Consider the following 12,743-nt stretch of genomic DNA (forward strand, 5'->3'; position numbering starts at 1 on the left):
ATGATGGCCAGTTTGTCACAGTAATGGGCTACTGAGACTTGCGTGTTTAGAGGGAGCACAGTTATCATACGCATGGCTGATTTCAGTGTATGTTCTCAAGTTCTCATCAAACAATTAAGAGCCAGCAGGCTCTGTCATAAACCTATCATTATGGTCAAATGTCATTGTACTTCCTTACCCAAACTGTGGAAACAAATGCTACTATTGAGATTGTTCAAGCCAAATGACTGAACACCAAATGCTGAGTGCAGTCATTTACTCAATACTGAGCACGATGTTATCACAACGGAGCTGCAACGTGGCCACTGTAATATCACTGGCATCACCTCTGCTTCTAGAGTCCCCTGGCAATTGTAGTAGTATGGTACCACAATGAGACAAAAAGGATTTTTGCTGGAAGCAAGTAGCATCATCAGGGGGAAAAAAAAAACAACAAACTTTTATAAAGTTTGCTATCTAAAAAGGTGAAAGAAAAATTAAATCAACAGAGGGAATAGAAAGAGATTTCAGATGCAAATAAATGTATTTTTATCTAAAAATTAAACTAGTTTGGAAAATATATTTATTTGACACTCCATTTACTTTTAGAGACAAAATAAATAAACCTTTTCAAAGCTAGGAAGATTCAACAATTATACAGATATTTTTAAAATAACAGTTCTATTCTGTGACTGTTCAGTGGCAGCAGTTTACCATAATTTGCCAGATTTAAGTTTCCAAATAACTCTTGGCAGAAACAATAACAGAAGATACAAAGAATAATTCTATAATAATATTTGAAAAAGGCTAATCTTGTTGATGAGTGTACTATTTCTGTTTTTTATTTACAAGTATGTATGTGATTCTGAAATAGGTATTACTTTTGGAGACAGTGATTTAGAAATAGGGATTTAATAACGTACTATATATATACAACTACAGATTTGCATAGCATTTATTGTTACTGTTACTGAAAGAAAAACAAACTATAATGCATATTTGGCAGTATTAAGATTTTAATTCTGTAAGTTTTATGTAGCAAATATACCCTCTTCCAATTGTTTTGTGAATTATCTATTTCTGTGAAGCTTATACAGTCTGTAGTAATACCTCATTAGAAAGTTCAGATTAAGTATTTAAAAAAAGGGGGTGGGGGAATAAAACCCTTTCTGGGCTGCTTTATTTTCAAACAATGACAAAAACTAACACAGTAGTTCTGAGATGCTGTAATAAGACAAATCTACAATGAAACATCACTTACACTAGAACTTCACTAACAGAACTGAATAGATATTAATGGGCTGGGTGCAATATAACATGCTATAAATAGGAAATAAGATCAGAATCAGCACTGCCACAAGACCTTCTCAAGGGAGAGGAAAGAGTATTATCAGTGCTAATTTCTCCACTGCCTATATATGGAGTTGTGGCTATATGATCTTTTCTCATCTTATTTTCTATTCCTAGTGTGTATTTTAATTTATTAAAGTGCAAAAAAGCCATGGGATCATCAACAACAACAACAAAGAATCCAAAATATCAACAAGAACAAAAGAAACCACAAAGAAGAAATGTTAATGCTTCACAAGTCAGAGAGGGACAAAGCTTGATGAGCCAATTAAAAGCAAGCTTTCAGTGAATATACAGTACCGTATGAGGGCACTAAGTCTCTGGTATCAATGTCTCCACATATCAACACCTGGCTTCCTAAATGAAGAGTAAAATTATAAAGCTTTCACTTCAATATTTATTACCTCCCTTTGTCTAATTGCTGTAGTACCTGAGTGCTTACTTACTATGATCTATGTAAAATGTTCTTCCATCCAAATGTATTCTTTCCTCCCAGCCAGGCTGGAATTGGGAAAAAAAAAAAGAGAAAATACATGAAATAATACCGCTCTCAAACAGCACAAAGCAATACATTATCCGTGCCTGCTTAAATTGTCTGAAAGGTGCTTGCCAAGTAGAACACACAAAACCAGATGCATTATGCCAAGGACAAAAACCTAGCAAGATTCAAAGAACTGGCTGTTTACCCAGGTGACTGCATCTAATACAGTAAATATTTTTTTAAGCTTTGAAGTGGAAACATCTTGCATCAGGGTTTATACCTGTTTCCTACGAGGAAATGATCACAGTGAATAGATTATCCATAATCTGTTAGATTTGAGAATTTCTGGTTCTACTTCTGAAACACCTGTGGGTTACTCACTGTAATTATATAAATCCTAATAGCATGGGATAAGAACGTCTAATCTAGTCCTCAATTCTTGCCTTTTTTTCCATTCTCTTTTTCATATTTTCCATACAATTATTGTATAGAAAGGAGAACAAATTGCACAGTGCTAGCACATGCAACAATGGCCAATCTAGTACTCACTCCCTCTGTATGCCATACGCTAGCTTCAGCCTTCTATACAATATAGAAAATAAATGATTTCATTTCAATATTTTTTAAGTAACTCCTTCTAAATTCTGCAGCCATTACATTGGGAGGATACTCTTTATCAGGGAGTGTAGCAATAGGATGAGAGGTAATCATTTCAAACTAAAAGAGGGTAGATTCAGATTAGACATTGGGAAGAAGTTGTTAACTATGAGGGTGGTGAGGTAGTGGAACAGGTTCCCCAGAGGAGCTGTGGATGCTTCATCCCTGGAGGTGTTCAAGGCCAAGTTGGATGGGGCTTTGAGAGACCTGGTCTGGTGGGAGGCGTCCCTACTCATTGCAGGGGGGTTGGAAGTGGGTGGTCTTTCAAGTCTCTTCCAACTCAAAGCGTTCAATGATTCTGTGATTTTTACCTCAGTCAAAAATGGCTTGTTTAATTGAGTTTAAATCTGTGACTAATTATACACTTCCATTGATGTACGTCAGGCTACCCTGACTTCATAGCACATTTTACCTCTTGCAATTAACAGGCTAAGTTTCTCCTGTTCAGCACCTCCTTATCTAAGGAGCATGTCCTTGGACATTAATGCATGCTCAATGTATCTGAAAAATTACAAAGGAACAGCTACTTCCACAGCTTTCAAGAAAAATCACATTACTTCTGTGTTGTAATCAGAACATTCAACATAATAAATACATTCAACTGAACATAGCTTTTGATGTAATCAGTGTTTTGAGATACCGGGCCTGAAAAGTTGCCTAGCTGGATTTAAATACAAGGCAAAACTTTTTGCCAATCAAGACCAGGGCAGGGAGATTGCAGGATGTTTAAGAGGTGGATGTCTGATCATAGGCAGTAACAGGCTATTGTCCCCAGATGAAAGGCAGAATTTGTTACCAGTTGCCCAAAAGCAGAACTCATTCTGGTCTGCTGACAGAGCAGTTCTTCTAAGTAAATTGCAACTCATTTCAATGAAAATCAGTAAGATCAAAGACACATTCTTCAATTTGTTTAAGATAATATAACCTGCCGCGTCCTATACAGTGGGACAGTCACCTTTTCTAATGGCACAGCTGTCTGCAGACAAAGTCCATAATACATGCTGAGACTGCTGGTGACAACTAGTAGCTGAGTTGTAAATAAAATTTCAATGACCATTTCTCAAAAGCATATTTAATATATATAAGGCAATGGGATGAACCACTGCTATACTGTAAAAATTTTAACTTTATAAAAAGTTTCAGATTTCATGCATTATCCTCTGACATTAAGAACACAGCTGTTTAAAAACAAAGCAAAACTCTGTATTTGACATGCATGTAAATCAGTATTATGTATCAGTCACAAATATGACAAAACTTTTGAGGTTAGTACCATGATTTTCCCTACAGAATACGGGAGTTTCATTCAAAAACAAAATTTATTTAGATTTCTGAATGCCAGTATACACTGGTACAATAACAAAGTTCACTTTGAACTATCTGCTTCTTTTTTTCTAAAGCAACTGTTAATTACCTAAAATCATACAGATGGAGGTAAAACCAAGGTAAGTTTCTTCAAAGCTCCAAGCTTCAGATAAGCAAATAAATGTTCAATCACTTCAGAATACTATGGACTGGCTTCAAAAAGCCTGACTGATTCACAGATAACAACAAAGTTTTTGGTGCTATCCGTAAACATTGCTTTAATAAGTCCATAAAAGCAATGAGATCAACATATGTGTCTATATACAATATATGACTACAGTAATAGATCAGTTTTTATAAGATAGCAGGTATATACTCAAATACATACACATTGTCACTTACAGGAAGGGGGCCCAAATCATTAGGGTTCAAAGAAGCTTTTGATCTCAAATGCACTGGAAATTTCAGTCGTGGATCTTCCTGTAACAGATATATGGAACTGTAAATCCAACAGATCAAGTTGTGACAGATAAAAGTGACAACACATTTAGCATTTGCATGTATCACATATTTTATTAAGATTCAAAAATTGCAATGAATTTTTTAAATATTAAGAGGTAGTTAGGGTAAGTCCTTAACTCCATTAAGTGTGTTATTTGCAGAGGTATGGTTAAAAATTAAAGCCCTCTTCCTACGAATGCATGCATTCCCCTAAGTGGTATTTAGATTCATCTGCACATTTTTGGCTCTTAAAACTTAATGAGAAATAAGCCTATCATAAAAAAGCTGGGAAATTATGCAAATGAGCTTCTTACATTTTAATTAATGCACAGATACAACACTTATGAATGAATGAGGTAGAAAGGGGCAAGCAAAACAGGTCATGAAAGACTGATATGCAATAGTTTGTCAAGTATAAAAAGGTCAAATACAAAATGCAAAACACCATTGCATCGTGCATGATATGTAAATCCTCCAAAATCTATTTTCAGTGGATATGTACGAGTAAGTTTCCTTTCTCTGAAATGAGCACCACTACAGGCATGACATGAAATTAGATACTTAAAAACTATTGCTACTGTACATCATTGCATGGAGGACTCAAGTCAGATCCCCATATCAGTTTTATGAAATGTTAGGCTAACAAATCCCATGGAACTTGAACCTTAAAGACAAGACAAATGCCAGAAAAAGAAAAAGACTGGTCAAGATGAAAACATTTAAAAGATGGCAAACGATTTAAAATTCATTACCTAGAATTCCCCTTACCCATGTAGTAGTTTTAGTATTATGATCAATGAAGAAGGGCCTGCCGTTGGGCGCTATTCGCATCTCCCAACCAGGAGGAAGGAAGCTTTGTGCAACTTTGTGTTGTGGTTTAGGAGAGTTGTAGGGCGAGGGCTGTGGAGACTGGGGATTGGAAAGGGTGTCCTTCACTGCTCTGCGCACAGGGGAGTCCTTCATACCCTGAAGAAAATGAAAGATAAAAAGACTTGCAAAATGTCACTTAATACAGGAAACTGAGTAAAATGTATTTCACAGCACAATTTTTTTTCATTCCAGATGTAATTCATTCTAGAATTAAGTGCTGGGATTGATTTCCTAGAACTTAGCTAAATTCCTCTTAATTAGCTACTTCTAACTTACTATGCTTTTTGTTTTAAAGGACACAATGTTTTATCACTTCTCTTGGCAATGATAATGTCCGCAGTATTTACATTTGTTTGTATCTTTTACTGAAGCTGTCCTGTACATGTCAGTGTTTCATTTTACAGAGAAAAAAATTGCAAACATTGCTTTGTGTTTCCCGGTGCAATGTATCTCATTTTTAAACAGGAAAGTATCCTAAATTTAAGGCAACATTATCCACTTTTTAATGGATCTCTCAATTAAACTTTCAGACAAAACATTTAAACATGACCTTAAAACAAGTTCCTAAAATAAATGGAGGTTTACTCTCCTTATATCATTTTACAATTACGGATTTTCAACATTTTGACCAGGACAGAAAGAGATAGAATTAGGAATGAGATGGTGAGAAAGAACAAATAAGGTGCCACACTTTCAGTCCAAAGAAGAAACTTTTAAGAACTTGCTCTCCTCAACACAGCCACATTTAATAGATTTGTGAGGTTTAACCATACTTTCAGAAGTAAAAAACACACCATCTTTGATTGCTTAGCCATGTAAGTTCTACTTCTGATATGTTGCAATGAACAACATATAACAGTATTCTAAACTATTTGTAAAGACACATACATTGAATACCCTTTTGAAAGACAAGGAATACGAAATTCAATCAGTATCTTAATTACAAAATTATCCAAACTAAATTGCATGTATTATTTTCAAAGGTAACACCATCAAAATAAATGTTGACTCAAAAAAATATTTTTGATCTTATACAACTGTAGCACTTGAGAGGAGTCATAGCAGCCCATGTTTCAGAAATGCACAGAATTAGTTTTAGCTGACCAACTCAAATTATCATATGTAAGACAGACTATTAATTCATATCATTCAATAATAATAGAAGTTAAGTAATACCATTGTATAATATAAAGATCCAGATGGAAAACTGCAAGAAAACAGCAACATATTACGATAAAATCAACAATAGGGGAAAATGGCTATTAGTAACTAAAAAGGAAATCGAAAGTTATAAAGACACAGAGAGAGAAATCACACATAAGTGATATTTGTTGATAAGTCTGTTTCTCACCTCAAGTGGAGCAGATAAAGTTACTGTGGGTGAACTAAGGCTGCGAGGCCGTCTGATCTGAGGTTCGCTTAAGTGGTTGTTGCTGCTTGCTGCTGACCCAACCATGCCGTCTTCAGCAAGCTAGTTCAGATGGAAAACTGAGTTAGTTAGTTGTCAGGATCATGGTTCATCCAGAGTTAGGGCATTTAAAATATAGTATCAATATTTATTATTATTATTATTATTATTATTATTATTATTATTATTATTATTATTATTATTATTATTATTATTAAATACTGAGTATACTATTTTAAAGAGCAAGTACATTATTTAATTTTAATTCCATTGGAAGGGCAAACAATATACAGTATTATTAATCAAGCAACCAAACTTTCAATTTCAATCCTAAGAATGCGTTTGCCTCTATTTATTAGTACTATGTAACTCTCTGTAAATTCCTTCCATTGTAGCAATCGACTTAATCTGTACCTTAATAAAGTTAAGAAAAGCAACAAAAAAAATCCCAGGCATTGCAATTTTTTTTTATGATTATCCTGAGTTGTCATGACAATGCTTAGATTTTTATTTATTTTTTAAAGTTCTGAAGAGAGTCTTCAACTGAAGTTATACTCAATACATGCTAAGTGTGTGCTATCTAAATTGAGCAATATAACAGATTCTCATACCTGCATAATGGGACGTGTCCATGTTGTGGTTCGATTGTTATGATTGACATAATAAGTACGGCCCTTTGCATCCTTTCTTTCTTCCCAGCCTGAAGGTAAGCCTGGTGTAGTATGTACATAGGCCACTGAAGGCTGTTCAAGCAAGAAATAACCGTATTGTTACTCAATAACAACAACAACAAAAAATGTCTGCTCTTTAAAACGAACTTTTTAACTTACACCATTCTAAAAAACAAACGGAAAAACATGACTCAGATTTAATATAGTATAAGCTCTTCTTCATGCCCCTTTGACACAAATCATCTTTTCTCACAATAGATCTTTTGATTCACTTTTGCAAAAGTATAAGAAGTATCTTGTTCTAAAGCCAGCTAAGCTTATATGCCCTCAAACATTTTAATTTGTACATTATACATATTGACAAAAATGAACTTTGCATTTTAATGATTCCTCCTTAGAAAGGTTGAATTTTTCCTCTGTATTAGTGTGGATAAGTAAGAATTGAAGTGACCACGCTGTCTAGTCAAATCTCTCAAGTTCTGATCTCGTCTCTATCACAGGCTGTCCTGAGTTGGTTGCAGCAAACTACTATGCCTATAAAAACTAAAGTCCAAACATTTTGTTAGGTACAAACATTGCATTCAGGGTCAGGTGTCCTGAAGACTCAGGATATACCCTAAAATAGAGTCCAGATTTTAGAGTGAGATGTTGCTTTCTGTAATTAAAAAGTTGCACCACAAATACATAGTTTTAAAGAAAACATACATATAATGGTGCCAAAGGCACCAATTGTTATAAAACAAGTTGCGTAAAAAGTTAAAGCCAAAAACTTTTTTACAAAAGGTAAAGCAGCTGAGGAGGCAAATGTTAGAACAAATCACCATTGCAGAAGAGGTCTTAAAAACACTTAGCTCTCTCAAAGGAAAAAAAAAGATGTTGGAATATGACTCAGTGCATGCTATTAAGAGATGGAAGATGTTTAAAAAAGACTCTTCAAAATTTTTTGACATGATCTTAAAATAAAACCAAGGGAAGAATCAGCCTTCGAGATTACCAAATACCTCCACATAGGTTAGAAAACAACTGCTAGACTTTCTAGTTTTAGAAAGGGGTCTTCCTGATAAAGTGACAACTGCGCTGATGACCATTATTTTGATGGAAAAATAACTAAGTATTTTTGACATAAACATTTCTAGTCCTTGTAATTAAACTAAAAATCCAACACATGATGAGGAAGTGTTACTCCTACCTTACCGTTCTACTGCCCTGAACATTTAAAGAAACATTGAGATCAGTCTCCTGAAAATTCAGGATATGTTTTTGCTCTTGCTCTTATCTGACATGACTATCTATAATATTGGATACTTTAAAAACAATAATAATAAAAAAATACTGTGATGGGTAGCTCGTTAACATTCATTTTTATTCTATGTCTTTATACATTTGATATTTAATTCATTTTAAACCTGAAGTAGTCACTATCAAATTATATATGGCAGTATTGTTAAAGAAATACACGGAAAGTGGTGAGCTAGAAAATTGTAACAAAGTGGAATTAGCAAATTGCTTTAACTCAGAGTTTGATGCACTAGAAGATATGTGTTTTTTTAGCCATGAAACAGTAAAAGGAAGATGAATAAATGGTTAAAAGGACTGAAATTAAAAGTCATAAGGAATACCACAAATACATTTTTAATTGTTGAATTTATATTCATTTGAAAGAAAAAAATTTGCCAGATTTAAAAAAAAAATATATAAAAAAATCACTAACAACTGCACTACTAGAATAGATGCAACATCAACCTGTAAAACTGACAGCTAAGTATGATTCCAGTTTTCAGTTCAATACAAAAACACAAAATGGGTAAGGTTGGAAGGGACCTCTGGAGGTCATACGATCCAACTCCTCTGCTCAAGCATGGACACTTCAAGCAAGTTGCTCAGAACCATGTCCAGGCAGCCTCTGAAGATCTACAGTACTTAATATCTATTCATGAATATCTTAAATTCTGTAAGACTTTCACTGTTTTTTCCTTATTTTACTTAGATTCGTAAATGTGTGCATTCTGCAACTTCTTTTCTTTTCTTAAACTATCATCCACGTTTCGAGTTACTATGAAAACTTATAAGACCATAGGATGCATTAAGCCACAACTAACTTTACATGGATAGCTACCTCTGTCTCTCTAGGTTTTTAGGTTTACTCACCATGCTAATCACAAAGTAGCCAAAGAAATTACTCTTTCAATGTCCTAATAAACGGTGGCTTCTGCTGTATGATCTTTCTATTTAAAATATTAATACAGTGGAAAACTACTACCTAGAGATCAAAGAAGCGAGTGGCACTGCACAGAAGGATTTGGTATCTCTTCAGGCTTCTAAAGGCTCCTGTTGAAACTCAGGATACATTCTTTTTCTACAGTCTACATTCTTTGCTCCAGTGAAGTAATTTACTGTAATTCTTGTTCTTGCTTCTTATTCTTAAGACCTCTTCCCAAGACTTTTGCTAAGTTAATCAATATATTTGCTTTTTAACAGAAGAGCATAATAGACACAATGAGCTGGAGAACTGTCTAGATAATCAAGAATGGAAATTAGAAAAGATAATGGATGGATCAGAAAGCTGATGGAGCACATCAGGAAATAGGAAGCAAAGGAAAACAGATGAGAAAACAAAGTAATACTCATTGTAATGAACTATGAGACTGATTTATTAATTTCCTGAGTAGTCAGGTCCTGGAAATACTGCTGTTTTTCCACTTAGTTCAAAGAGCTGACAGGAGACTGACTACCTTTCCCAAGACTGTTCTAACAGTTTCCAAGCTATTAATTAACCAGTGATCAACAAGGTAACAGGTATTAGTCTGAATACAGTCCACAGATCATATTTTAGTTCAAAATTATTTAATTAAGGTAACTGATAGCCTGGGTTCTAACATTAAACATTCTATGCGCTGTATGATGGCATGCTGCAAATGATCAACTTTGACTTACTAGAATACAGAAATACTAGAAATATGCTCTAGCTGTACCACCTGATCTTCCCTTTCTCTTTAACACTCTATCAAAAATAAATCCAGCTGTCAGCAGTCTTTCCCCTTACTAGTCATTGTGGGTTAATGAAACCAGAATGCAATCTGCAAAACAGAAAGTTTGAAAGTTTGCCCTTCAAACTCCTTTCCATACATTAGATACCAATGTAAAAGATATTCTACATGGTAGAATGGAAACTTAGGAGATTTATCAAGACCCTTTTACCCAAAACAAGAGTGCTTTTTAACAGGTGCCTTCAATAAACAACATGGGGAGACTGCCTCTGAAGTTAAAGCCAAAATGTCATGAGAACAGAGATGCTGGGATATATGATGCATTAACTAATGTTTTGCTCAGCCTATTTTTACAATGCACCTTTCACAGAGGAATGTGGTAAGGGGACAAAAAACAAACAAACATTAAAAAGTAAATCCATGGTGCTTTTATAACCGTAGTTATATTTACCCAAACCTGCAATTTATCTACAAACATCAACATCTACTTCATTGCAGACACTCAAGTAACAAATTTACTCATCCTCTGTCACTGACCTAAATAAAAAGTCCGCTATGCAGATGTAACATTTTTACAGTGTTAAAAAAAAATACGTTTAGATTACTGATATCTTATGAGCTATCTAAATGCTTAGACTCAGACCCACGAGTGGACAAAATCAAGTACTTGAAGTTAGTTTGCCTGAATACGCCCTTTAATAGCCACCTCAGGCCCCAGAGTTTGCTTTGACAATTCAAATCAACAGACTCTTTCCTATCTCCATCACCCTCCGAGAAAGACCAGAGGCCATGCCTGAAATCTGGGACACAAGGCTATCTGGGACACACAGGCTTGATGGTAATAACTGTCACACAAAATAACACTAATTAAGAACAATCATGCTGGTTATGCCCAATAGTAAGTTGCAACAAATTTACATAAAAAAATATGATTTAATCATATTAATTAGGAGTCAGTGTAGTTTGAACTTAGCTATTAGCAGAAAATACTAATATTTTGTTCTAAAACGTATAATTAACACAAGATCATCTGTCAAAAGAAGACTCTCTTTACATTACAATTCAATGTAGCGTACATTTTAACTAATGATGAGCTAGTCAAGCAAATTCTGCAAGGACACTAAAAAAATCTGCTGTTTGCAGGAACAAAATAAAAGTATGCTCCTTTGATTCTGAAATTCAAAAAACAGTAAATACATACAATATTGCAGAATGATACATCAACGCCCAAATTAAGGTCTGACATTACTATATAGAAACAAGAAACATGCCAAGTCTGAATTACATTTCTTTCCCTGAAGCAAATTATCTAGGAATGCAAATGTTCATGAAAGCCAAGTATTACAGTCACTATAAAATGATTTCTATGAAACAAATTTGCTTCAGATCAACATTTTAAAATATCAGCAAAGTCCAATATAAGCTGAATCTGTTTTCCTTTTATTATGTGGAAAAATTATTTCAGAAAAACATTTCAATAATTTTATTGGATGAGCAAAATAAAAATTCAGACTTGGACTGAAGAATGAACACTGGAAGATGAAAACTGGCAGTAAATAAGACCATTAAGAGCTGTAATGATATACCATTGTACCTCCACCGTTCTCAAATTAAGATAAACTTTAAGAATAAAAATGAATTAGTCTAATGGAGAGTAAGGAAACAAAGCAAGTTAAAAACAAAGCTATGTATATATTGATTTGATGTCTCTAATCAATTATTTCAACATCAGCTTTTAAAGAATTAGGTATTGTCTCTCATTTTTTAGAAATTTCTGGTATTTTCTTAGTGCACTCTGTTAATACTCTGGCATCTATTCATACTAGACAAGTATTGAATTAGAGTGAAATTGCAGTATTATTTGAGAAAACCTGAAACAAAAAATATATATAACTATTGATTCAGGCTGTATTTAACACATTGCATCTCTGTGAAAAAATGTTCATTACGGTACAAGACCTAAATCTACCCACATTTTATTTACAGATAGTGTTTGATAAAGAGTATTATTACCGTTGGTTCCTCACCACCTGTGACAGTTGAAGAACGAGCTCTCCTAGATGGGCCACTCTGCTGTTAAATGATAATGTTACACATAAGTATACTTTGTGATGAAGGTCACAGATTACTCTTACATCTTTAGGAAAAAGGAATCATCCATACTCTCATATTTATTAAAAGAGAGCAAGTAGATTGAAATAATGTTTCAGATAATAGCGAAAAAATGAACCCATCAATCACTGGTAACCAAGTCAGAATCTCATCCCAAAAGAACTAATTTCAAGTATCCAATTCTGTTTTTTCAATATTTCTATCAATAATTAGACCACTTAGTCTAAGTTTAACATGATTAATTTTCCTCTTTCTTATTTGAGATACAAATTTTATACGTTACACCCAAAAATATGGTATTTAAAAAGAAAATAGGTACATTCTGGTCATCAGTGAGTGCACAGAAAAACTCAGGCCAAAAATATGAAACTGGTGTTTCACATTTTCAGTAAAAATTAATGCAGTCAAGTCAAGAACAGCAC

General features: G+C 34.0%; 1 protein-coding gene across 10 annotated transcripts in view; it reads right to left on the bottom strand.

Annotated features, from left to right (window-relative positions):
- Window positions 1-12,743, bottom strand: part of LOC311426466 (E3 ubiquitin-protein ligase NEDD4-like) — a 144,919-nt gene that overhangs the window by 21,269 nt on the left and 110,907 nt on the right. For 5 of the 10 annotated variants that reach the window (XM_084502840.1, XM_084502838.1, XM_084502845.1 and 2 more), the window contains 7 exons: window positions 12,223-12,282; window positions 7,163-7,294; window positions 6,495-6,614; window positions 5,042-5,239; window positions 4,175-4,252; window positions 1,776-1,830; window positions 1,630-1,686 (listed from right to left, as the gene is read on the bottom strand). In XM_084502840.1, coding sequence (XP_084358966.1) covers window positions 1,630-1,686; window positions 1,776-1,830; window positions 4,175-4,252; window positions 5,042-5,239; window positions 6,495-6,614; window positions 7,163-7,294; window positions 12,223-12,282 — 700 coding nt within the window. The remainder of the gene's footprint in view (window positions 1-1,629; window positions 1,687-1,775; window positions 1,831-4,174; window positions 4,253-5,041; window positions 5,240-6,494; window positions 6,615-7,162; window positions 7,295-12,222; window positions 12,283-12,743) is intronic. The other 5 variants (XM_084502841.1, XM_084502846.1, XM_084502843.1 and 2 more) reach the window with 3 other exon arrangements.

The sequence above is a fragment of the Aythya ferina genome (genome assembly GCF_964211825.1).
Source record: "Aythya ferina genome assembly, chromosome: W".
Classification (NCBI taxonomy): domain Eukaryota; kingdom Metazoa; phylum Chordata; class Aves; order Anseriformes; family Anatidae; genus Aythya; species Aythya ferina.